Source organism: Echiichthys vipera (genome assembly GCF_963691815.1).
Source record: "Echiichthys vipera genome assembly, chromosome: 1".
NCBI classification, from domain to species: domain Eukaryota; kingdom Metazoa; phylum Chordata; class Actinopteri; order Perciformes; family Trachinidae; genus Echiichthys; species Echiichthys vipera.
In genome coordinates, this window is record NC_139826.1 from 24146900 (window position 1) to 24173891 (window position 26992).

At 38.5% G+C, this 26992-nt stretch overlaps 1 protein-coding gene across 1 annotated transcript; it reads right to left on the reverse strand.

Annotated features, from left to right (window-relative positions):
- Nucleotides 1-1364: 1364 nt before the first annotated feature.
- Nucleotides 1365-25734, reverse strand: LOC310951827 (polycystin-1-like protein 2; the record flags this gene model as incomplete). The annotated part of the gene is made up of 42 exons (XM_083920265.1): nucleotides 1365-1441; nucleotides 1560-1710; nucleotides 1829-1960; nucleotides 2045-2146; nucleotides 2240-2450; nucleotides 3561-3721; nucleotides 3805-3932; nucleotides 4294-4427; nucleotides 4907-5237; nucleotides 5766-5951; nucleotides 6039-6179; nucleotides 6269-6365; nucleotides 6984-7456; nucleotides 8505-8721; nucleotides 8790-9016; nucleotides 9340-9539; nucleotides 9634-9780; nucleotides 9878-10056; nucleotides 10176-10277; nucleotides 11308-11538; nucleotides 11625-11815; nucleotides 11985-12210; nucleotides 12780-12908; nucleotides 13849-13969; nucleotides 14052-14176; nucleotides 16001-16147; nucleotides 17127-17264; nucleotides 17386-17565; nucleotides 17699-17841; nucleotides 18619-18813; nucleotides 18948-19089; nucleotides 19177-19288; nucleotides 19391-19589; nucleotides 20191-20306; nucleotides 20378-20531; nucleotides 21108-21518; nucleotides 21615-21844; nucleotides 21949-22096; nucleotides 22927-23037; nucleotides 23963-24151; nucleotides 24239-24397; nucleotides 25419-25734. 42 exons carry the CDS (start codon nucleotides 25732-25734, stop codon nucleotides 1365-1367), a joined length of 7509 nt encoding a protein of 2502 aa, XP_083776391.1.
- Nucleotides 25735-26992: the final 1258 nt, after the last annotated feature.

Here is a 26992-nt window from a genome sequence, read left to right on the forward strand (position 1 = left end):
TTGATTCATTTATTATTATTAGCAGTTTATAAAGAAAATAAAATTAGCCCCACCTTTTACAGCTGCAACATTAGTGATAATAACATGAATCTATCGATAATTATACTCTAATGAAATCATATTCTGAAATGGGCCCTTCTGCATAATGAGTACTTTTACGGTTTGTTCTTTAAGTACATTTTGAAGCTAATACTTTTTTACTTTTCCTTAAGTAACATTTTAAAGGCAAGACTTTTACTTGTAACAGTATTTCCACAGTATGGTATTATTACTACTATATTCTAAAATGGGAGCAAATGCAACAAAACCCAGTTTATCTATCTATGAAGTATTTCAGAGTTACTTAGCATTATTTTTATATCTGTAGTAGGCTACTATTACCTCATACTTACCTGTGCAACGTTGTACATTCACTTAATTTGTTATTTGTTCATGTCATCTATCGCTCTATCTATCTATCTATCTAACTTGGTGAGTTACAGTCCAGTGGAGTCACAACATCTCATTGAGCACCAGTGCATCCCCCTCTTTGGCTGGTCTCAGGTGACCCATCCATACTGTTTTGCAGCAGACATTTCTCATCTGAACTTTACATTTAATTTTCAGTATACTGTATCTTTCTGTTACAGGTCATGTACTTCCATATAATAAATGAACACAGAACACCTGCACCCTTTAATTAAGAGGGGGCGTTCATCAAAAACACAGAAATAAAAGATGAACAACAATGGTTTGCAGATAGCCCAAAGACACAGCTCACCAAACTATCTGCATCACTAGAACTAGACTATACCTGGCAATAATTGGGTGATATTGATAATTTGGCATTCTTCATAATAGTAAATAAAATCCCCTATTAAATTTAGACATGAAGCCATTCATCTACTCTGTTCAATTTCATTGCACATCAAAACCACAAGTGAATTACTGGATCAACACACTTAAATTATAAAAAGACATTTAACCTTAATTAAAGGCACCTGGCAATAGATATCAATTGCGTACTATGTTTATGTTTATGGTTCACAGATCTCCAGATCGTATTACACATTACTATCTATTTTGACTATATACATACAGTAAAATGATATCTTGTTGAATCTGATAACATCCAGAGGTAGTGGCATCATATGCCTGAACTGTAGTGTATTTTTAATCACTTCTATCTTCTAATAAATGTATGAAGCCACCTTGTGTTTGTTGTCAAAGTGTGAGTGCTAAGTTGTATTATCTATGTCTGCTACTCATAACAAAAGCTGGGTTTCATAATAAACAACTGTTAGTCAGATATATGCAAATGCAATGTTTCACTATTATCGATTATTTATTAGCTTAAAAATATACTGCAGCCTAAATACACTGCCTCAGTGTGTAACATAAGGATCATCCTCAGTTCCTACTTTCTCGCTGTGTTTCAGCATCTTATACAAGAGTGACAGATCTGCAACAGTAGAGAGAAATGCTCGTTAATAACAGACTTGCGGTGATAATATTAAGTCACAAAGCAACAAAAGCAAAACCTGAAGCAAAGCATTCTGCAGGAACACGTCATCCCTCACAAATATTTCCAGAAGAAATCGTTGCGAGTCCAGGAGATGAAACAACTGGCTTCTCGGTGAGGCCTTCGCCACCTTGTTTCTTACATTTGAGTCCAAACAAACTGAAGAGTTTCATCAGCATCAGGTCCACAATCTCATCCTCTTCTGATGGCTGTAAGAACAGTGAATAATATGAATAACTCAAGGAACATAAAGTAATCTCTAATGATAAAATCTCACTTCTTCTACAGCATGTGTAAAATAAGACATTTTGGACATGGCTGAGTTACCTTGTGATGGATCTGCTCTTGACTGAATGCCACCAGAATGACAGAGATGAAGAGGTTCAGCACCACAAAAGTCATAAACACAATGCAGGAGCCAATGAGGAAAGCGCCAAGCACTGGATTGTAATTCAGAACCTGAGGGATCACAAGGAAGGCATACACTGAAGAAGGTTCGGCTGTCACAGTCTGCTGTGGTAGTTATAACAGTCCCATACTAACCTCTTCATAGTTAAAAATGCCAAGCTGTAGGCTGACCATGGTCTGTGCAGCATCCAGCAGAGTCCGATAGGAGTATAGCTTCCACCCATACATCAAGTTAGACTGAAAAGTAAAACGTTGTGTTAATAGTAAGTTCTATTTCACAAAGTATAGATAAAATAGGAAGAAGTGCAGTAAGTGTGGGAAACTGCTCACAGCAATGGAGTAGGCAAGGAACATGATGGTCATGACCACCAGGAAGCCTGAGATATCAGCCCAGGCTCGCTGCAGTGTGGCTGTGATCATGTGCAGCTTTGGGTTGAGTCTCAGCAGGTGCCACAGTTTGACTGTCGCCAACAGCACCAGGAAGGCAATCAGATACCCCAGCACCGCATCAGCCTTGGCTGTCTCATGGAAACTGGCGTATCTGGAGACAGAGCAGGAGAGGACAGAGCCTTGTTTTGACAAGCTATTTAAAAAAGTTTTGAATGGACTGACAAAAAAATTGTTGACTTAGCAATTCTTTCCTATTTATTGAGTTGAAATTGAATTCAAGTGACGGGTTCTCTGTGTGTACATATTCATTTCCAAAGATAAAATTAGTTATTATCTCTGAGCATTTGTCAGACTCAACAACTCAATGTATTTCTCTCACATTCTTCATATTCTGTAACCAAAATTTCCAGATTTAGGTTCTTCAATTTAGTAAGAAATGCACTAGTGGCACAATCACCAAAGATATTATGTGGAATGTTATTCTCAAACACTTATTATCAACACACGATATACAACAGAAAGAAGATTCATGCTACCTAAAGTGAAAACAAATACGGTACAGATAACAGTTGTGTAGAGAGCCATGGTCAGGTGGAATTCATTGCCGGTGCATATTGTTTAAGAGAGTAATAAAAATATTTAAGATTTAGTTAAAACTGAAATTGTATAAGAAATAAAATGTAAACCTGTGTAAACGCATCATCCCCCCTTGGTAGAGAATGAGAAATGTTTCTATTTTCTTGGAATTAAATGTGTGGAAGCACAGGATGGATAAATGCATGATTTAAGGTCATTCATACAATCATTTATCTTTATTATGAATTCCTATTAGTGTTATAAGGAAGGAAAAAGTAAAGTTTTCTATGAAACCTTGATGAATTGTGATTGTTTTATAATTTTGTTTCTTAAAAGAATGGAAATTTAGTTTTTCTTCTGCAGTTGATTGTTAATTTCCTAAATGAGCTGTTTTGTTTCTTTTATTCGTGTGGTTATAGTGTGTATGCTTCTGTTTGACTCTTAGTGTGTGGACCCCAGGAATAATTGCCCCTTTCTTTCTTAAATAAAGAAAGAAAGTGAGTTAATCTACAAAAGAACAGTTATTGTCTACTGGAACAGTGGAAAAAAAGCAGAGAGGATGTGCTGATAAATACAAGCAAAATAAATAAGCAAAATTCACAGTAAATGAGTAAACTTGTCTTTAATACCAATGTTAAGCTAAAACGTAGATTGCATATGTGTATGGGTTATTCTTATTGCTTACTGGTCTTTGTTGTTCTGGTAGTACTCAATGTCCCGCTTTCCCAGTAAAGTCCTCTTGATGAAGACAGACAGCGCGCTCCAGCTGAGGATGATAATCGCCAGCTCGAGGAGGTTCCATTTACTCTTGAAATAAGCCCATCTCTGCTGCTTCATCAGCTTTCCCTGTCCGGATGAGAGGAGTTTGCATGACAAGTAATTATTTTTATCAGTGACGGTAGTTAATTCAAGGTATAATGAATTCATACCTGGACAAACATGTAATAGATGATGAAGAGGAAGTAGATGGCTTCAGAGGCCATGACAAAGATGTGTAGGCCGCCGGTGGACGGGTAAAGACGCACGCTCTGAAGCTCACTGCGAAACTGGAAAGCTCCTGGAGGAAACACAACGTGACAGACATGATTCTTACAACAGTTAAAGTTAATTATATCACAGAACGATCAAAATGTATACTGTGTATACTGCAAAATACATTTATTGCACCTATTGTCATTCTAATATTATTGTCACAATATGTACAGCTTATTTTTTCATGAACATTATCATTCCTATCAATATTATTGCTATAATGTCTACAGATTATCCTTGCATTTTTTTTTTTTACTAATTTTAAAGGTTTTCATATGTTGTGTTACTGTACTACTCCCCCGGGGACAAATAAAGCGTTTTGCATTGAATTGAAAGTTCCTTTGCAGCTCCCAAACTGTAATGTCACCTGGACATGGAATACTTACCTATGGCTGTGGTCTCCAGCATGAGTGTGACAATACAGAAGAGGTTGACGTTGGCATTGTACACTGTGAACTCGACAAAGACAGCTTGGGTGTACACATCAAACCAGGTGTTGTCATAAAGGTACTGAATGGATCTACAAAGAGAACAACATTAAATTATATGATTTATAAAAGTTATACCTCAAAACACAAATCTCTCCTGATGTCATGAAGCAGCAACTTGCTGTCAAGGCCAACTGTGTGGTTACAATTTTGTGGTGTATAACCATCATTTCTGCTAATATAAGGGTAATTAAGAGTTAAAAGCAAATGAAAAGACTTTTACTAAATCTAAAGATGTAGTAGTCATTGATATTGTTTTATATACAAATGTGTATGTATTCTGTAAAGTTTTCTGTCTGTAAACTGTGTCTTTAAATGAGCTATCAGGACTTGTGTACAGTTGTGATGTCACAACTATACAAATATAGTGCCGTCACAGTCATTCTCCAGCTGCAATGACTATGCAGCGACTCAGAGTACTCCAAGTAGAAACCTAAAACCTAAAAAGTACGGACCTGAAAATCGGGGATGATATTTCATTTAAACTAATTTAATTTATTACAATACCTACCTGCTAGAATTTTGTAAATCTGGCCCCAGATCCACCATAAACCCTCCTCCTCTATAGAGCTTCACACTGCCCCAGATGGGGTAGGTCCTCAGTTTACCCTGAGATTGATACGTCCAAGGATTCTGAAGGTTCAGCGAGGTGTTATCACCCACAGAGTGGCTCCAGCCTGCACCGTAGGAACCCATGTCCTCCAACTCCCACGAGTACGGAGCGTGACAGTCCCGCTCAGACTGCTGCATGGAGGGAGCCGCGTGGCAGGAGTTTTGACGCACCCTCAACTGGCGAAGACGAGCGTTACCCACCAGCTTGGAGTTTCCATCTGTGATGAATCCTGAGGCAGATTACCAGGCAACAAGAATAAACACATTTAAAAGAAATATCAGTCAAAAGTGATCATCATTTTATTGTCTGTGAAAACACTTCTTTCTGATAAAACAGTCCATAATTTCTGCCGCAGTCAGTCCAAATAAATTGTAGCTTTGTTCATAATTAACTACATATTTTGAACACCACAATGCCATTTTTATACTTTACTACATAAAGATATTGTTGATATCATGTAGTATATGTAGTATAGTAGTAAGGAACAACGGCACAAGTGAGACTTCAATTTCAGGCATTGCAAATTTAAATCTGAAATAATCTGAAATCCTTAAATATATCATCATCATGACAACTCTTGAGTTATATTTAATTTTGCATGATACTTTTTGTTGTTTTCTTCACTCATTGTTGAAAAAAATCAGGTTACACAATAATACGCAAACACCATGAGCTTTACAATGCAAGAACCAGTGTCCATCAGGAAACAAAAGCTGTCAAATGTTACAATTAATAACGTCACAAAATATAAACTGACCTGGGTGCTCTCCAAACAGGTTACTCAGCAGAGTTGTGTTTGCCCAGTTGAACACATCCTGAATACTCATACTGTCAGAGATCCCTTTGCTGAAGCTCTGTCGAATGTGTTGGGTCAGAAAGTAAGCGTTGGGGTCCCTCTGACCATACGCCACCAGGAGCAACATCCACATAAATCCCATGTAGGCTTCATCACCAACAAATATCACACATCAGCATCTCAGACCGTATCACATTGCTTCCTGTGTTGTATCAAAGTGTCAAAATCTCCTACCAAGAATCTCCCTGATGAGAGCGAAGACCTTCTGTTCTTTAATCATGTTGTTCCTTATCTTCTCTATGTCTGTGGGAGGTGGTGGCTTATAGAAACCACATGTGCTGTCTCTTCTTGCTGCACGCAAAGCATCAGGATCATCTGAGAGGGGAATATTGTACTGACATGTTTTGTTTTTTTCACACAGTGCTGTAGTAAAATTGAAAAATTTGAGAAGAAAAACAGTGTACCTGTATTTCTCAGGCTCTCGTCTATCTGAGGGTCTCCGTACTCCTCCTGGTCTACTTTCTTCAGAACAAGAGCAAAGAAAGCAGCAAAACCAAGAACCTGTGAAGGAAGAGGTTTAGACTTCAATAACAGAGGATCTCATAATGATCAATGCAATATAAATACAGAATGTATGTACTGAAGTACTGGGAGGCACATCTATTGAGGACCTGGAAAGCCTTGCAAATGTTTATGATTAATTGACATTACATTTGACAATAAAAACAAGATCATTTTGGTTTGATTTGTTTCAATGTAAAATCCTGTGATTTTGAATTTGTTGATTTACTTTGCTGCCTTGTATGAAGCACTTTGATATTATTATTTAAATAAACACTGAAATCATTGAATTGGCTCTGTGTGAACAAGCTTTGTTGTAGTGTGCCAGCTTAAATCACTGATTGCATAACCTTAAGATTTTGCCATAAAATAATTGCATCTTCAGCAATATTACAGTTCATACTAAGAATCCCCCACTTAAAGCTGGCTTTTCTGTTGTTTAATGATTTAGTCAGTACATCAGAAATATATCTATAGTATCTTACTATTAAACACAATAGAAGACTGTACATTGGTTGGAAACGCCTCCATCTCACTTAATGAATGACTTTGTAAACATTTGCAATGCTATCCACGTTATCCCTGTATGTTCTGACCATGAGCCATAATGTTGCTCACCTTCAGAGGTTGAGTAATAAAGAGACTCTCAAAAAAGGAGACCACCATAGAGATAAGCCAGCTTATGGAGCGGTCCTTCCCATACGTCAGCCCATACATCATGGTGAAGTATCCTGACACACCACTGGTTGCGATCACCAGTAACCAGCCAACAAACACAAACCACCACGGCAGCCCTCCTTGACAGCACTTCTGGGTGGAGTCTCCGTCGACGCTTTCTTCTGGACTGGGGCTGCGCTCCAGCTGGTCTCCATCCAGGTTGGACGAGGGGAGGTGGTATTCCAGGAGACCCTTCATTCCCCTAACTTGCTGCATGGCCCGGTTGTACATGTCCGGGTTTGGAAAACGAGAAGGTCCCAACAAACCCAGCTCCTTCTCAACATGACGCAGCTGCTTGTACAGGTAACGACTGTTGTTGCTCTTCTTCTGAACTTCATCTGAAGTCTTCTCAGGGCTCCCCCACTCACTGCTTTCTGTCAATGCAAAAATTTGTATTAGTCGGTCAAAAGGTCAAATGCATTACGCCAATATTTCATTTTCGGGGTCATGTATATTTTATAACAGAAAATAAACACTACCAACTAGTAAAGTTGGTAAATATGGAGACGTTTCTTCTTCCCTAGCAAAAGCTATAGGGACACACACATTCTTTCAGGCTGTATTTTCTGACATTTTCAGTCTACTACAAAATGTAACCCCACTCTAAAACACAGAGATGATGTCCAACGATCAAGTGTGGTAAATTTTGAGAAGTTTTATTCTTCCCTAGCAAAAGTTATAAGGGGATACAAGTTATTTCATAATGTATCTTCTGCTATTTTCAGTCTGCTACAGAATGTGGCCCCCTGCTTTAAGCTTTAATTTGTTTTGTCTTTTATTATGCAACTTAGACTACAGGTAGGCCAAAGTCAATGTAAAATCTAAGGAATGGCCTAACTTAAACCACTGACATTATCACAGATAAAATCACCAGTCTTTATAATTTGTATTTAAAACAAGAAACTGTTTGTCAAAAACCTTAATCCAATCTTTCATTTAATACTGAAGAAAATAACTTTCGAAAAATTGTCAAATAGCTCAGCTGCAGAGAGAGTACCAGGGTTTTATTTGAAGCAGGCTTATATTAGAGAGAGGCCATTATTTCTAATTCCCTCTGTTTAATAAGTGTATTTGTTCATATTTTGTTGTTATTCATACATTAGGCTCTAGGAGTTTACCCAGCCTTTTGAAAAATTACAGTATACCTCATAATATTCAGAACTGCGTATGATAGATAAAAAGCACAAAGCCAGTCCCATGAGAAAAATACAGGTGAAGACTAATAAATCCTGAAGAGACAGAAATAAAATAAAGATATGAATAGAATCTCAATTTGTATGTAAGTTATTTACATATTTTGGCCATTATATTAATTTCATTTTTTCTAAATGAGTCTGATTCTCTAAATGTACCAGCAAAAAAAATTGAAAAAAGGGACACACATGATATCATGAGCGTTGTAAAGGTTTTGGTGCTCTTTACCTTGTACATTAACAGCACGTAAGCTCAGAATCATAGAGCGATCCATCTTGGAGGCGTCAGTGTAGAAGTCTTCGGCTGCACTGTTCTGCTGTCTGATGATGTCCTCCACCAGAGACAGCAGTGTGTTGATGTCCGCCTGCTGACCAGGCCGGAGCTCCAGGTGAGGCAGTGGACTCTTCATGGCCTTTGAGAGTGACTGAGCAATTCTCTTTATGTCCTAATGAGGAAACCATGTAAAGCACTTTAGTGGTTATCACTTCAAAATATGGATATTTGTGACCTCACCTTGATCACAGTGTCTGATGTGATGTCCTTCAGCTCTTTCTGAGGGGATGAAGTTTGTGAGGGAGAAACTCGACCGGTCTTTCCTTGTTTGGACGTGTCCTTATTAGTGCGCTTCTCCCGAGGACGAGTGTTTCTGAAGATACTCACGATAAGGAGATTGATGGGAAACATGATGATTGAACTTTGAATGCCAATCATAACCTGTTGCCAAGTGAATTCGATGTGACCTGCAACGTGAGGTGTTGCTTTAAATCAAGTTTAAATTGATTAAAGGACAGGTCCCTTTAGTTACTCCTTCAGTTAGACTTCATTTTCATTATTTTGGATTAATCCATTAAACCCTCAGCACTACTGTCCCAGTTGTACTCAAATGTACAAATTTTCAATGTAAAAACCAACGAGAAATGCTCACACCTTTCTGTATGTGTATGGGGGAAGTTGGATTTGGAAGAGTTGGATTTGAACAACTCATTTGAAAGTATTCTATTTTTTACTTACATCATCCAAATTTTACATGAAAGCTTTGAAAACTTTATGTTTTGTTACCTACCCAGGTCCATGGTCTGCTCAGAGGGGTCGGTGGGGATGCCCCAAAACATGATGCTGGTCAGCATGGTGCACAGCAGCAGGGAAAAACAGCAGGACACTCGCTGCACACGTGTGAAAGTGCTGCAGGGAGGCCGACTAATGACAGAGAACCAGATGTGGCCGTCCCGGAAATCCTTGGCTGTCTTCATGAAGAACAGGTTACTAGAAATAAGTATTGGGGGAGAAAAGGGAAATTTGGATTCAGGAGAAATAATATATCACAGAATCAAGCCCTTAGTAATGTGTTTAGTCTTACCTAAACCTCTTCAAATCCATCTCTGTGGCTACTGGGAAGACTTTGTCAAGAGAGCACTCTCCCACATCTACAGCCAACCAGGAGTTACACAGAAAGTGCCATTTCTGCCCACTCTCCAGATCCTGCACCATTACTTTGTTGACATACCTGCATGTAACATCAATACGTAACTCATGTGCTTAAATCATCCTTACAAACTCAGGCTTAACTTCATGATTTAATCCTCTTGTCTTCTAACTCGTACCATGCAGGATGTGCTCCTGAGTTGTCGTGCCACAGCCTGATGCTCTGCAGATCACCGAGGGAAAAGTGTGTGGTCAGCAGGAACATGTCCACCCCACCCCTCTCAAAGACAGGCTTCTCAGGGTCTGTTAGGTGGTGGGGCTCACTCTCTCCCTCTGTGCCCAGCAGGGTTATCGTCACCTAAAACCAAAAATAGTCAATCCTGATGCTCAGAGTCGTCAGCCTCATGACTGTTGTGCAACAGACGCATAAGGCTGTTTCTGTGAGTTCTCTTTTAAACTTTAACAGCCATTACTGACCTGAGAGGAGGTGGATGCACCATGCCGATGCCCTGTGCTGATATTCAGCATATACTGATATTCAGCCAAGGGGTCATTATCCTCCAGCACTGTTATCTTGACCTGCAAGTGAATGTCAAGACAGACACATTTTTAATCGTAGACAATGTAGTATATACCTCAAACATTGAGGTTCTCTCACACACACGAGCATTCTTATAATAAATATTACAAAAATACCCACTGAATATTTTAGTATTTTAATGTGAAAGTGGGTATATCATACAATTACTACTTTATACTTTGTACTTTATATTAATATTTACTCAGTATTTACAGAAAATGTTGTACTCTATATTTCCTTTTTCACGCTTTACTTTTATAGGATAGCCTTAGGTTTAATGCATTCATTCATCATGAACAGCGGTGCTGCAGTTTAGAGATGTCTCAAATGCAGAGTTTTTAATGGGGTCTTCTGACACTTTGAGGCTTTCATATTATACGTGAAACTTAAATTTGATGCAAATACAGATCCTGTATGTAAAAAGGAAAAAAAGGCTGTTCTTTTGAAGAAAGCTGTGAGATTTTAAAAAGGACATGACACTGATAAAAATGTCTTTTGTTAAGTCCATCATAAGATTACTGGCACTACCCTTAATGACCTTCGGTACTGGTATGAAATGAGGGTCACCTCAAAGGGACAGTGCTTTGGACCCTCAACATCCTTTACATGTTGAGATCCAGAATCTTTCCATTAGTGCGGAGGTTTCATCTCCCCAAAGGTAGCACTAACAGATACAGATTGTCCTTTGCTTTCTCTGCTATGGTTTTTCTGAATCTTTAATCCCAGATGAAGTTTATTCAGCAGGGACAAATAAATTGTACATTGTTTCATATAAAATATAAAACAGAAGCTATGCATACAGGTTTTCTAGTCAAGCCTAGTCATTTGCAACCCCTGTTCCCATGTCATTGTTTCGTCTTTGTTCATGCTTGATGGTGACAGTGTAGGAGATATTTGTGTTTGACAACTGTCTGCAAAGCAAACTGCTCTTTGGGGATAATAAAGTTTGTTTTTTTAAATCCTGAATCTTAAATGTGTAAGCAGCAAAGTCTGAATTAGACTTATACATAAAGTTTTACTGAGAATTACCTTGGCTGAGTCCTGGATATCTTTCCTGCGTGCCCACACAACCACCAGGAGATAAGCAGCAAAGATGGCCCCCACAAAACACACCACCACAGGGTTGTTAGTGAACGTAGCAAAAAGCTCTGCGGTGCGTGACACATCGACCAAGTTTGGCATGACAAAGAAAGAGCTGCCAAAGAAAGTTAAGTGGTTACAGAGGCACTGGGTTACCAGGCGTGTAGTGAGCGGACCCACCTGCAGAAAAAAAGAAAACCACCCGGTCAAACTGATATTGATGCAGCCACTATGGATCAGTGCCGTGCTGCCATTTTTTTACTCACCCTGCAGCCATCTTCACTCCAAGAAGACTCAGTTTCATTCCAGTATTTGCACTGGGCAGCGATGGAAATGACGGTGACAGTGGCATTGATTGATTTGACGCCTGGTTCAACAATGGGCTTCATGACAAGGTAGTGCTGTCCAACTTCTCCTGTTCTGTCTTTGGGACTCAGCACCCAGGTGTATTTTTCCTCTGTTAAAATGATATATTAATTTCCAAAAACATACACATGACGATTTATCTAGCAAATTATGTCATTTTGACACCAGTGAATAGAGTATTAGAATAGAATTAAATGTGACTTTCAGCTACAGTATATTATGTGCTCTACAAAAAGTTAATCTGGAAGTTTTAATCTTACCTTCTTTGGCATTCTCTAGAGGGATCTGAGTCTTGGCTATATAATTATCATCATTTGGATAATCTTTAAATCCCAGGAAGAGCATGAAGGAGATGTTTTCAGATGGCTCCATATTCAGCACCAGTGTTACATCCGGCGAGGGAACATCAATTATTAACGTGCTGTAATTGGCCAGGTCGAGGACTGTGCTGTTCTCATGCCCAACATCAGGCCTCGGTAAGAGAATCTGAAAACACATGATTCAACAGGTATTATTGAACAATTTACCAACGTTAAACTTTACAAGTAAAGTAACTAAAATGATCCCCAAAACGTGAACCAAAGTTCATTAATTGGATCAAAGCATTGCCCATAACTATACCTCTGGAAAAGATTACTTGCATTATTTGAGGTAAACAATCACTCTCTGAAAACATTTGGAGTTCTTTTATACAATATAAAGACAATGTTGATCCAAGTAATGTGGTGAATGTGGCAGCCGAGGTGTAAATGTAAGTGGTCCTCTACAGTTGCCTATTTGAATTCCTTTTAATACTTATTTACAATGTCACAATGTACAAATAATGAAAGTATGACATGAATATAACATGGGAACCCTATTTAAAACAGAGACATTTATTTGATTTCAATTAGTTTTTTTCTCTTTTCTTTTCTCTTTGATATTCAACTTATTGTCATGATTGTTGTTGTTCACTTTTTGTTCTTTCTTTGTTGTTGGAAATTACATAGTTTGAAAATTAAAATGAATAAAATACTGATGTTTAAAAAAAAAAGTATCTCTAAAATAAATATTACCTCTATCTCGTCAGGTAAGTTCTCCACATGAATGACACTTCCATTCACTCTTGTGAGAGAGACAGATCCAACTGTTCCTGTGATGTTTTCCCCCTTCCAAGAATATGGGTTCTTCTCAAAACTCATCATCTATAAGGAGGTGGACATATTAAATAAAACTGTGAAAAATTCGCACTCAATACTTTTAAGGCATCAGACCAAGCCTGATCTGATACAGCCCTGATCTACACTTATTATAAACACTACAGCTCAGTATTTGTCTGTTGGGTCCATAGTCGTAGACAATATCATATATTAATAATATGATATACAACACTCCTCTCCTCCGTATTCTATTTAGCTTTCTCTTGAGTGCAACTATCATCATCATCATCATCATCATCATCATCATCATCATCATCATCATCATCATCATCATCATCATCATCATCATCATCATCATCATCATTATCATCATCCATCAGGTACGGAGGAAGATTGGCACCTGAGAGTTAATTAGTCTTTTGAATTTTAATCTTTATGGATGTTCAACAATAAGCCTACAACGACAACACACTTGAAAAGGGCCATAGACATAATATGAAGACCAGTGTTCCTACATCTTCTTACACTTCAAGATTAAAGGACTTTTCAATCGGCCCAATTACCTCTAATTCAAGGACCCATAAAGACATAGAGGACGTTATTGACGTGGGTCAAACTGTGACACAACTGTAGGAGAAACACGTGCAGCCAGAGGAACATAGAGTATTTACTAATGTTAAGTCAAATAAATATCAAAAGAACTACAATTTATATTCTTGCACATAATATACCAATTCATGCACTTTCAATGACCCATGTCGGTCTATTTCCAACCAAGGCCCCGATATATAATATTTATATATATATAAATTTACAGTATATTCAAGCATTTTCAATGACCCGTGTCAATATTCAAAAACTTTGAAAGTCTCGATTTTTTGTCTTCACATATTTTCATGGATTTCAAGTACCCGTGGGAGTGGGAAACATAATAAACATCAGGCTGTAGGAGCATTTTCACTGAGTGCACATCACACACACTTACTCTGACATCCACTGGCTCGTCGGGAGAAACAATATGAGCAGGCAGCTTGGGGAAGGAAAATCTGGAAGAGCTGTTCTTCTGGACATTTATATCCTGCAGTTGCATCTTTTCTGGAGACACTCTGAGTAAAACAGAATCAGAATTATCTTAATGAATTCAGCAAACTCAAGTACATGTCCTAGCAAGTTTCAGTCATCTCTTACCTGTTGACGTACACACTGATCTGACCAGAATCCACAATGGCAGGGTCTCCATTCAGCTTTTTATTATTCAGCAGAGCACTCTGAACATTGCTTATCCCAGCGAGAAGGAAATCTGAGACTTTTTTCTGAGAAAAAGATATTATATACAGTGGGTACGGAAAGTATTCAGACCCCCTTAAATTTTTTACTCTTTGTTAAATTGCAGCCATGTGCTAAAATCATTTAAGTTCATTTTTTTTCCTTTTAATGTACACACAGCACCCCATATTGATAGAAAAACACAGAATTGTAGACATTTTTACAGATTTATTAAAAAAGAAAAACTGAAATATCACATGGACATAAGTATTCAGACCCTTTGCTGTGACACTTGTATATTTACCTCAGGTACTGTCCATTTCTTCTGATCATCCATGAGATGGTTCTACACCTTCATTGGAGTCCAGCTGTGTTTAATTCTAATGATTGGACTTGTTTAAGGAAGCCACACACCTGTCTATATAAGACCTTACAGCTCACAGTGCATGTCAGAGCAGATGAGAATCATGAGGTCGAAGGAACTGCCTGAAGAGCTCAGAGACAGAATTGTGGCAAGGCACAGATCTGGCCATGGATACAAAAAAATTTCTGCTGCACTTAAAGTTCCCAAGAGCACAGTGGCCTCCATAATCCTTAAATGGAAGACGTATGGGATGACAAGAACTCTTCCAAGAGCTGGCCGTCCAACCAAACTGAGCAATCGGGGGAGAAGAGCCTTGGTGAGAGAGGTAAAGAAGAACCCAAAGATCACAGTGGCTGAACTCCAGAGATGCAGTGAGGAGATGGGAGAAAGTTCAAGAAAGTCAACCATCACTGCAGCCCTCCACCAGTCAGGGCTTTATGGCAGAGTGGCCCGACGGAAGCCTCTCCTCAGAGTAAGACACATGAAAGCCCACATAGAATTTGCCAAAAAACACATGAAGGACTCCCAGACTATGATAAATAAGATTCTCTGGTCTGATGAGACAAAGATAGAACTTTTTGGCCTTAATTCTAAGCGGTATGTGTGGAGAAAACCAGGCACCGCTCATCACCTGCCCAACACCATCCCTACAGTCAAGTGTGGTGGTGGGAGCATCATGCTGTGGGGGTGTTTTGCAGCTGCAGGGACAGGACGACTGGTTGCAATTGAAGGAAAGATGAATGCGGCCAAGTACAGAGATATCCTGGACGAAAACCTTTTCCAGAGTGCTATGGACCTCAGACTGGGCCGACGGTTCACCTTCCAACAAGACAATGACCCTAAGCACACAGCTAAAATGACGAAGGAGTGGCTTCGGAACAACTCTGTGACTGTTCTTGAATGGCCCAGCCAGAGCCCTGACTTGAACCCAATTGAGCATCTCTGGAGAGACCTCAAAATGGCTGTCCACCAACGTTCACCATCCAACCTGACAGAACTGGAGAGGATCTGCAAGGAGGAATGGCAGAGGATCCCCAAATCCAGGTGTGAAAAACTAGTTGCATCATTCCCAAGAAGACTCACGGCTGTATTAGCTCAAAAGGGTGCTTCCACTCAATACTGAGCAAAGGGTCTGAATACTTATGTCCATGTGATATCAGTTTTTCTTTTTTAATAAATCTGTAAAAATGTCTACAATTCTGTGTTTTTCTGTCAATATGGGGTGCTGTGTGTACATTAAAAGGAAAAAAAATGAACTTAAATGATTTTAGTACATGGCTGCAATTTAACAAAGAGTAAAAAATTTAAGGGGGTCTGAATACTTTCCGTACCCACTGTATATAGATATTATATGACAAACAACCAGTCCAGTTGTTTTTGACTGAAATTGCTTTGAGGATAACGATGAACTGGACGAATGAGAACATTCACAGGCATATTATATGATGTTTGGAATCTGGAAAAAAACGGATATTTAGCACAATCAGTGATAGATTTTTTTACTTACATTTGACGAAACATTCAAAATATTACTGGCTGCTTCAACTATTGGTGTAGCTGCTTGCGCGACTTCAGCGTCCTCTCCGTCATCCTGGTTAACACTGATAATGTTGAGGGAGGAGCTGAGGTCTACTAACAATGAACCCGCTTCTTCCTGGTGAGGAAATACAGCAACAGATGATCTGTGTCCAACTTTCAAAAGAGGTGATGAAGCATGCATCATACTGCGAGCAACACATTTTCTTAATGAACTGATTTTTCTGAACATTTTTTCTTCTCATGTTGATGTTTTTCCTTCCTCAATTGTTGTTTTGTGACATTAATTCAGGCTCAAAGGTCCCTTTTTGTAAAAAGTTACATTTCCGTGTCTTCATTTGATTATAAAGCAGGTCGCGGAACTATAGAAATACCTTGAAAGTATCAAAATGCTCAATCCACAGAGAAATGCAAACAGCCCGAATTCAGAAACTAAGTCTTTAAACGAGCCGTCAGGACTCCTTTTTGGTTGTGATGTCACAACTATACTATATACAGGTAGAAAATGCTGCTACAGTGCTGTTACAGTCATTCCCTGGCCACGATGACAGTGCATGCATCGAAATCTCAGATGCAGGAGACCCAGAAACGCTGACCAATGAGAGCAGACTGGGCTTTTTCAGGAGGGGGGCTTAAAGAGATAGGTGGTCAATGCAGTACAGGTAACCTGACTCTTCAGAATTGTTTGTTACACAGAACCGTCTGAGAGGGCATCATTAGACGATGACTCACTTTTGCTCTGAACAAAAACGCATTACTTGGAGCCTGACAAGATGGATTTTCGGGATTTTCATGATTTGCTCATGATCTCGTGTTATCCCGAGACTTCAGCAGCCGTGCAAGGTCAGAATACAGGTATATTTAGGCAGACAGTATGAGAAAAATTATGTGTTTTTTAGTATTGAAGCACCTAAATATGTTCTTGTAGAAACCCAAAATACAAGTATGAACTTAAAAATGAGCACAATATGTCCCCTTTAAGCGACTGTTTACAATGGCTTAAAGCAACAGGCTGTCTGTACTGCATTATGCAGATTTTTTTCATATGAAACTTTGCAATATGTTTGACAAGTCTGTACTAATCTACTGTACTGTACTTGAGCAGCAGGACTGAGCTCGTCTGGGCGCTGCGTCAGTCCAGCCACAGCTCTGGCCGTCACTTGCACTTCCTGAGTTGTGTTGCTGGGTGAGTCCAGCAGAGCTGTGGTCATTTTGGTCAGCATTTGCTTTCTGAGCTGAAAGAGGAGGAAGTGCTGATTAACATCACGGTGCACTCCCCACAATACTAGTTCTTAACCTCACAAATATCACAGCAATATTAATACTTTAGTTTAAACATCGACTGCATTCTGTTACCTTTGTCCTCGCATCCTTCTGATCTTCGCTGTCCTCTGTATTAAGCATGTCAGCAACTGAAGTAAATATTTGTCCGAGTGCCTCACCAGAGAGGAGACCCTGCTGGTCCAACTGACTCACAGTCTCCTCCACTGCAGATTGGAGAGCCTCCACAGAAGTATTGGAGCTGCTTTTTCGTACCTTGAGGAACATAAACAGTCACTCAGAATTATTCAAAGACTTTACTTGGATAATGTGTCTCCTTCTGGACCAATAAATATATTAATATAAATATTTGTTCTCTGAGCTACATGATTACTGGTAGATGACAAACCTGAGTTGAGACAGTTGTGGTGGCTTTCTCATATTCATTTTTAACAGTCACCACAATTGACAAACTGAAATTGTTGTTCTCATCGCCGAGAGGCAGGTAGACAGATTTCACTTCATTTATGTTACTGCAGCGCAGATGTTTTCCTTAAAGACGAAATAGACAATTTAGTAAAACTGTTGTAATGACTTCTTGATTATTAATCTACATAAAGGTGACTAAATGACCAAAGCTTTGAAATTACACACGGTACAATTTTTTAGAGCAAAGCAATTTCATTCAAAGGTCAGCCATCGTCATCAAACTCATTCTACATTTGTTTTTCCTGTGCGACAATTTCAAAATCGCTCAAAAATCCCTTCGACACAGGTTTGCAACATAAAAAGTACTGAATAATATTTTGTGTTATATGGTTTGACAACAAAAGAGCTATTACCTAATTAGAAAAATCTACCCCCTCTCCTTCTTTGAAACATTCATAATCTTTAAATAATCCTTTTTGAAAGTTTAACTGTGCAGCAGAAGTTGTCCATTCTCAGCAAGTTTCCACATCACGGCTTCAAAACCTGTTGTGATGACACCAAATCTAGGTCTTACGTTCACGTCTTAAAATGAGATTTACGGTGAGCACAGAGAAACGTTACCCCTTCAGCAGAGTAAGGTGAAAATAAAATTTTAAGTGTCAGACCCAATAAGGAGGACCTCTGTCTCAATTCAAAACTTTTCTTTCCCTTGGATACTTTACAACTCATGCATTAATTGACACTAACTGACACAAATTTTAATCATTTTTCTCACTTACTCCCAACCGATTCATACTTCTTTTGCTTTCGTTTCTTTCTGTCTTTTAAATCTGCCTGGTAACAGAGTTTTCCTTACTTTTAAAGTGAATCAAACTAAGAGGTAACAGGGCACATTCTCACCTGTTTCTGTTTTGAAGCAATAAAAACAGCCTGTAAAGCAGAAAGAGCTTGCTTTGCAGGTGATGTCAAAAGCCTCCAGAACTGTTCCTGACAGTGGGGAGATGCTACATGAGGGGGCATCAGTTGCAGCTGGCTCAGTTGGTTCAGGATCTGGTATTGGAAGAGTGTACTTGGCAAAACCTGGCTCATTCTTGCCTGAAAAAAAAAAAATCAATCAGCATTTCAAAAGGGTCCAAAACTCTGTTTAGACAATCTATAATCTAATCTATATGCAAACATCTGCATTGCTTAAAAAAAACAGTATGAGTCACTGTGGGATGAAAACGCACCATAAGCAATCACAGTGATGTTTTGCAATGTGTCCCTTGAAACTTTCAATTGTTGGCTTTGCACAACGTATTCAGTGTTTCCATCCTGCCTCTCAATAGGTGGCCTGCTTCCTGCTTTGGAGTAACATTTTTCCAGATCATCCTGTTGGAAAAAGATCATCAGTTCATAATTGACATATTAATCTCTTATGCCACAGTTTTTTAAATTGAAATGCTGTTCCAGACTTACTGTCAAAGGTCTGGGGTCCTCAATATACCAAACCACATCTGGGCAAGTTGTCACACAGCTCAGTCTGAGCTTTACATGGTCGTTGGCATTTATCGAAGCGCAATCCTCACACCTGAAAGAATAAAACTAAATATATAATATATACAATATATAAACCTGCAGAGTAATTATTTTTAGTACATTTGAGCATTTATTGTACATTTCCCCCTTTTACCTGATGGTAACATCTGTGAATTCCTTTGGAGCAACAGTGATGCACTTTGAAGCTGAAGCCAGGTCAACCCATTTTCTAAACCAAGTTTTTCTCCTCACCATTAAAGTGTAATTGAAAATATCGAAGGGATTTGGAAGGCAATCCTTATCAATAACATGAGTTTCATTTTGTGTTTGGTTTCTGCATTTGCAATTTCCTTCTGTACAGAAAGAGGCAGAACTTTAAAAATAGCTCTTAAACAATAAAAAGATTACAGCGACAAATATTATGAATCACAGCCTCATGAAAGTGTATTTACAGGGGACGGACAAAACCCAGTCAAAAATCACCACCAACTATAACCTCAGAAACTAACCTACACACAGTGGATGTGTGCACTGGAGTCCCAGCTATGATCAGCTTTTTGGAGGTTTCTGTCATGTAAACATTCTGGCTTCAGCAACCTGCATAAGCACTTTTTTCCTTTTTGGGAAACCATTATGGGCTGGCTGGAGTGTGCCAATACCAGAATACTGTGAATCTATCCATCCAAATCCAAATCCATTCCATAGAATCATGTATACAGAGACCTGAATAACAAAAGGTTTGTCATGTTCGATGTAAAATTCCCATCCTGAATATGTTTAAAGTAATTATGTGCATGAAAATGTTCTCAGTGTAATAATCGCTGATCATTTAAAGCTTCACTGTTCTCAAACTTGTTTGGATTATCTGTGTTGTGTTCACCCCGTAATCACTTTAATTATGTTAGCTGTTATAAACTCATTTAAAATACTTAGTGGTTAATTAATTGTACTTACCACACATCCATTGAAATGTGAGTCCTTTGCTGAAAAATGATTCAGTTCCACTTATGCTCAGTGTGACACTCTGAGTGTAGTCCACCAAAGTGTCTGGAGTAGCAGTTATGCTCACACTACCTGTCTGTAAATGATAAATAAGTCATTGTGTTGTGCCAGAAACAAGCAAACCCCTGAACATATGCACAGACCATTATTGTTTGATTCTAATCTTCCACATACTGTGTTTTCATGTGAAAAGTCAGAGTCATTTTGGCAGGCCTGAAGTATGTTCTTTAAGTCCACGTCCACATCAGAGGCAAAGAGGTCATTCATGGCTCGTACGTTCACCTTCAACAATCCTTTACCAAAAGAGATTTTATGAGAACATGTATTATTCACTACGGATGATTCTTTTCATTTGATTACAGCACAGCTTAAAAGGGATAGTTTGGATTTTTATAAGTGGGGTTGTATGAGGTACGGCATAGTCATTGTGGTGGTCGGCACTGTCCCAGTTTAGAGAAGCAGGCTGGAAGAAAGGACCGAGAACTAAGCAATGTACTGCTGTGGATGGCCCTGTTTAAGTTTATGCGGAGGGAACTGAAGCAAAGCCCCAAGAAAATTATAGATTTACCCCGCAGGACATGACTAATACTCACAAACTAATCGATCGAGGCAGCGGTAGAACAGCAATTCCTGTGTTCTACAAAGTAAAATTATTGTTGTTGACAAGAGTGATGTAACGGCTTCCCCTCAATGTAAACCTAAACAGGGCTGAAAGCAAAGGTAAAGTGGTAACATTTTCTAAATATAGCCTAAACTATAGGCGTGTTTACCGCCATCTACTGTAGAAAATACACTGACTATGGATATACATACAACCTATATACAACCCTACTTCAAAAAATCCAAATCACCCGTTAAGCTGCAAGTACCTTCAAGTGGGCTAGAGAATGTATAAGCTTGTAAGGTGCCAATGAGCATGTCTCTGGACTCTGAGAGTGTGTCCCTGGCTCCAGTCAGATTAAAGAGCAGCTCCACAGGGGCTCCTAGCTCCAACGAAACACCAATGACGAGATCAGTAGAGTCTGGACATGCGTCATCTTCTGCTATCACAGAGGCCGTAAGGCCTTCCACGGGCTCCAGCCGACATAGCTCCAGATCAGCGGACACTGTGTGGGCTGTAACCCTGTTAGAAGCGGTGATAGTCAGGTTGTGGCAGCCGTGTCCAAGCTTCTCCAAGATGCTTACACTCAGTGTAATGTTGTGGGGTGTGATCCCTCTCTCCACTGATGAGTTTGCAACAAAATGGCCTTCATATTGAATTGTGTAGGAAACATTTGTACCTAATTACAGATAATAAAAAAAAAAAAGGTGGGATTCAAATTATTCTGCATTTTGGTGGTTTGTTGAAAGCAGTCATTCAATAGTATTAGACTCACCTGCCTCTACCATAACCTGGATCTGAACAGGCCTACTATGAAGCACATTGCATGTAGTGCCACCTGTTGACATATTCCTGCTATAGCACTTAATGACAGCGAACTCTCCCACAGGCTCCTGAATGGTTATGGCTTTCTGGGCTGTAACATGCCAGTCACTGGTAGAACACTCCACTCGAACCATGAAAACCCCGGGATGGCTGAATTTGTGTATCACATTGCTCTCCATCCTGTGAGACAGGTAAAGAATAAGCTTAAAAACAGTTACATGAATAAAGTCAATGAACAAAACATATCTATTCATCTGTCTGTTGGAATACAAAGTCTTGCTCACTCTTCTGGGCTGTATGGATCAATAGTGTGGCCATCTCCGGCATTCAGTGTGCATGTGAGGTTCCCCTGAAAAGGATGAAGGAGCCACTTCACAGTGATGGTGACATTATCAAAGACGGCCGCTAGCTTGCTCATGAACAAGTGGAGTCCTAATAGGAAATCACACTGTTAATTTCAATCATGGAAACACTGTTTCAGAGAGAGTTAACACATAATGAGCCTAAACATTTCATCACTAGCATAATGCCTCTTGGAATAAATTCCTGTTGTTACAATATAAACAACAGTGCAGTTCATCTAAGTTCACTCTGCTAATAATACCTGCAAGGAAATCATGTGACAGAGTTTAAAGTCAACTGGCAAAGTTTAGCTTGAAAGGCTACATAGCATAAAGTAGATTCAAGCTGAAGGAGGAAGACAGACAGTACACAGTCTGAGGTTGATGACATAGCCATGTTCCACTCGCTTTTCATCTGCAAAATGTCACTCAAACAGAAACATACCGATCGCGAAGAGATGCAAAATGACCACAGACACATAATGACTATAAAATGGGGCAAAACTACCACACAGAGACACAAAATAACTATAAAAGGGGGCAAAACTACCACACAGAGACACAAAATAACTATAAAAGGGGGCAAAACTACCACACAGAGACAAAGTGACCACAAAGAAACACAAAACAACCACAAGGAGGCACAAAAGCACAGAGAGATCTGTAACAACTAGATGCAAAACAACAACAAAAGAGGCAAAAACTTTTGTTCCTGTGTAGGACAGACGGTGGGGCTTTTGCACATCTGTGAGCAGCCCAAAACTAGATGTGAATACACATACTCTGTATGGATTTAAGGCAATAAAACAATACATGAAATATATTGTAAGTTATTATGGCTGGAATTGTCTAATCTGCTCCATCTAATATTGACCGTAAGTATTATTTAGGAGTATATGTATATTTGAAGTCAAATCTGACCATGTCTGCAGCTGTACTCTACAGACAGGTAACTTCCCAGTGCAGGACACGGTTCTCCAAAAGTGCTCAGATCCACTGGAGCCTGGCAAGCCTGCAGTCCGTGGCAATGGTCTGGAATGACACATGAATCAAGTAAATGACAATGTGTTGCAGATAATGTGAAATTTTTAGTTTTACTGATAGAGAGGCCTTCTACAGAGCCCCTAAAGTCCTGATTGTTTTTTTAAATCTTGTGCACACATGTTAATATTCATGTAGGAACAAGTTATCACCTTGTGTGAACAACATCTTTTTTTTAACGAGATAATCATCTTATGCACACAAAAGAATAACTTGTGTGCACAACATAAAAACAATATCACCTTTCAGGACCTTAGGGGCTCCATAGTAGTTCTTGAAAATATTGTTTTAGTAGGTTTAACTTCAATTTCAATCGTCTTAAATTTAAATAGTCTTGCTTGTGTTTCTATAACTGTCTAATGGGAGGATGTAATAGCTCTTTAAATAAGGCATATAACCAAAAAAGGAAGAAACACCAACTATTTGTTTAGTAATTGCACGACCTCCTCCAGCATAACTAATCCCGGACTAATATGAATGTGAATGCATATTTACCTCAAAGCCCATCTATTCAGCTCCTAGGAGGGGATTTGCCTAATGTCTTATCTGGAAGTGTAGTCCTTTTGTCTGCACTCACACGGAAAAGATGGGTTTTGTGTTTGACACAAAGCCATAGTTTGTGGTGATTTTAGTATCTGGCCTTTTTGTTTAAACGGCTTTAACAAAACAAATAAGTTCTCATAGTTTTTACTGTAAATACAGATATTCCTTTAGATAAAAGGCTCCATTATTCATACCAAAGTAGGGAGCGAGTTAAGTAAATATTTTGTAAAAGAGGATTAACCTGATCTATTATACATATACGTTTTTGTTGTTCTATCACAGCTACAATTATGTTTGCAGAACATGAAAAAAAAGACCGGCTCTCTACAATTTATAGGTGATGTTAATGAGAAAATACTGTAATTAATATTACCTGTCACAGAATCTATCACATCTATCCAGCTGCACTCCTCCTGGGAGGATGTGGGCGAGGCTGTAAGTTTGGATCGGCAGTAGTGAATTGTTTTTCGACCATAGAAACTGTCATCTATCTCTATAACTTGACCAGAACCACATTGCAATGTTGCATTTTGGCCATCACATGCGATAGACCTCCCAGAATCTGAGAAAAAAAAATCAAGAATCATATAAGGGGAGCAAACACAACATACATTTAATGCTATTTGGTGATTTATTTAGGAGCTCATACCAAACTGGCATATGAAGTTGAGTTCCTGGCTGCAGTTCCCTGCCGCTTCCCACTGAAAGCCTGAATGTCTCAGGATATGTCCACAGGCTGCTTGTGCGTCTGGCACATTAACCCAGTTACTATAGCTGACGTCTGAGCCATCCAGCCACGCAAGGGAACCTGGAAATGGAAGGGACATTGTTTAGCAAATTCTTTATATTTGATTGCCAGATCTGTTCATATAATACTAGACAGGCTGATCTTTTTCACCTTTCTTTTTACAAAAAGAGACAAGGCCAGTACTTCCTGAGCTATCATGATGAGAAGATATTCTTTCGCCAAACTACACAATGTCATCACATTTAATTTATGATCACTCTAATTTTTTAAAATATATATATATGTACAGTATATACGATATATATATCGTATATACAAACTGTATATATTTTTCCTCTATTTCTCCATATTCTTTTTCATGTGCATCTGCTTTTTCATTCTATGGATTTTATTCTATCATATGTGTGTGCAGATAAAATATGTTGTTAAGACAAAGTGCTGAGTAACATTTTATCGCCACATATGTTAAAACAAGGCTGTTTTCCTTATCTGTTCTTTGTGTTAAGTTAATTGTTGCAATTTAGGGACCATAAAACAACAAAGCAATAGATTGAGCTGTTGACAAGGTGAATGAATGATAAAGACTCATTCTCTGTAAAGGGACATAAAGACACGTTTGTAAATCAGATCACTTGGCAGCAAGCCTTTTGAAAAGTTCAATTGAATGATGAATATCTTTCAGTGCACCTGCTGCTCGAGGGAGATATCCAAATGTGCTTCTAAACAAATGTCAGCAAACAAACGTGTAACAGATCTACGTATACAATGGACATGCAACCTGCTAAACGAGATAGCAGCTGAGGTGATAATCCTTGTTTCTCACATTATTCAATGTAATCATTGATCACAGATATATCAGAAATGTTACTTAGTACTTGGAATTCTAGTTATTGAAATAGTAGGTTTAAATAATTGAACATGCTTTTATGAATACTTTTATATATATATATATATATATATATATATATATATATATATATATATATATATATACTGTAACATATATTATACACTCACTGAAAATCTATATAAATCCATTTAGTCTGTCTACTCTTGTTCCCCCGCTCACATATCCTCTCACCCTCAGTGGCAGCAGAGTCGAGCGTGAGGTTTGGAGCAGCAGGTGCCAGCCCGAGCCACCAGTCCTTCTCCGGATCCAGGTGCTTCTGGAGGAACTGCTGTGCTTCATCATTCAGGATGAAGGCTAGGTGTCCTCCACCTCGCTCACACCAGCCCTCGGCACTAAGGAAGGATCGCTGCAGACCCGTAAACTCATAGCAAGAGCCGTCAAAACCCTCCTGGTATTCTGGGCAGGATAGAGCTTCGAAATCCTCCTGAGCAAAACAAGTGAGGAAGAGAACCATCAAAGTCAGTGTGGGGAAAGTGGTGCTTTCCATCTCTGCACCTGTACACTGTTCAAACTATCTGGTAACACTTGTCTTTAAAGGGTACTGACGTCAACAATGCTGACACTGGTCTGCACTTTAGGATGATTTTCTGACAATAGGATTGCTTCCTTGATGGCTGTCCAGCTTTGTGTTGCACCCATAATTCTAGCGCAGAAACAAAGCTCAGCCCTGTAGTAAAAAGGGACCAAAGCACACTGTCAACAGTCACTAATTACTCCTCTGCCTCTATGAATGTACATGTAGGGCTCCACAACCTGGAGAGTGAGATAAGCTTCTCATTCAGAACTGTTCTACCATGAAAATGTAAATCTGAACCAGAGGCTTCAACCACCCCATAGGGCTGTTGTTGTTCAGACTGATATGTAAGATTTAACTAAGAACATTAAAATGAATGTCTGGGCTCAAGTGTGCAAGTTCTCGGGGAGCTATAATCCCTTTTTTTGACGTAGCATAGTTCATTTATATTTTTAATATGTAGAGTTCCCCTTACAGGTTCCTATATGAAATAGCAAGCATAAAAATTCAATTTTAAGCATACATTGGTCTTATGGGTCAAACGATATGTAGGCTAATGTACCTGTATATGAAACGTGAAAAAGAACACACTATTCTGTGATAAGAAATAGGCTACTATGACTAACATTTTATCTAAAATAAGTATTATACGTGTGTAATTGTTTCATTTATTGTGTATTAGTCTATTTAATCACATATACATAGTGTTATTACAATTATTAACTATTTCTCACAACTTTTTTGCATATTATCACAAACACCATGTGACACTAAGAGAAAGAGTACTTAAATACACAATTAAAAGAGGAAGTAAAAAATAAAACAAGAAATGCAAAGTAATGACAAAAAGTGAATAGAAAAGGTAGACTATATAATCACTTTTACTCAAAAATTGTGTAGTATTTTCACTGTATAAATACTTTTCTTGTTATTAATAATGTGGACAATAAATAAATGCATGAATAAATGGGACTTCCTGCCTCATTAACATATGGACACAGAAATACATAAATAAATAAATGTAGGAGAAAAAATAGTCATTTATTATTTCATTTTAACATGTATGTATGCATTTATTCATGTATTTCTGAATGTATTTATTATTATTTTTATTTATACATGTATTTATTCATTTATTTATTTCAGCATTTATTTTTTTATTCCTGTATGTATTTATTTATTTATTTTTTTAATTGCTGTATTTATGTATTTATTTATTGAGACGTAGGCT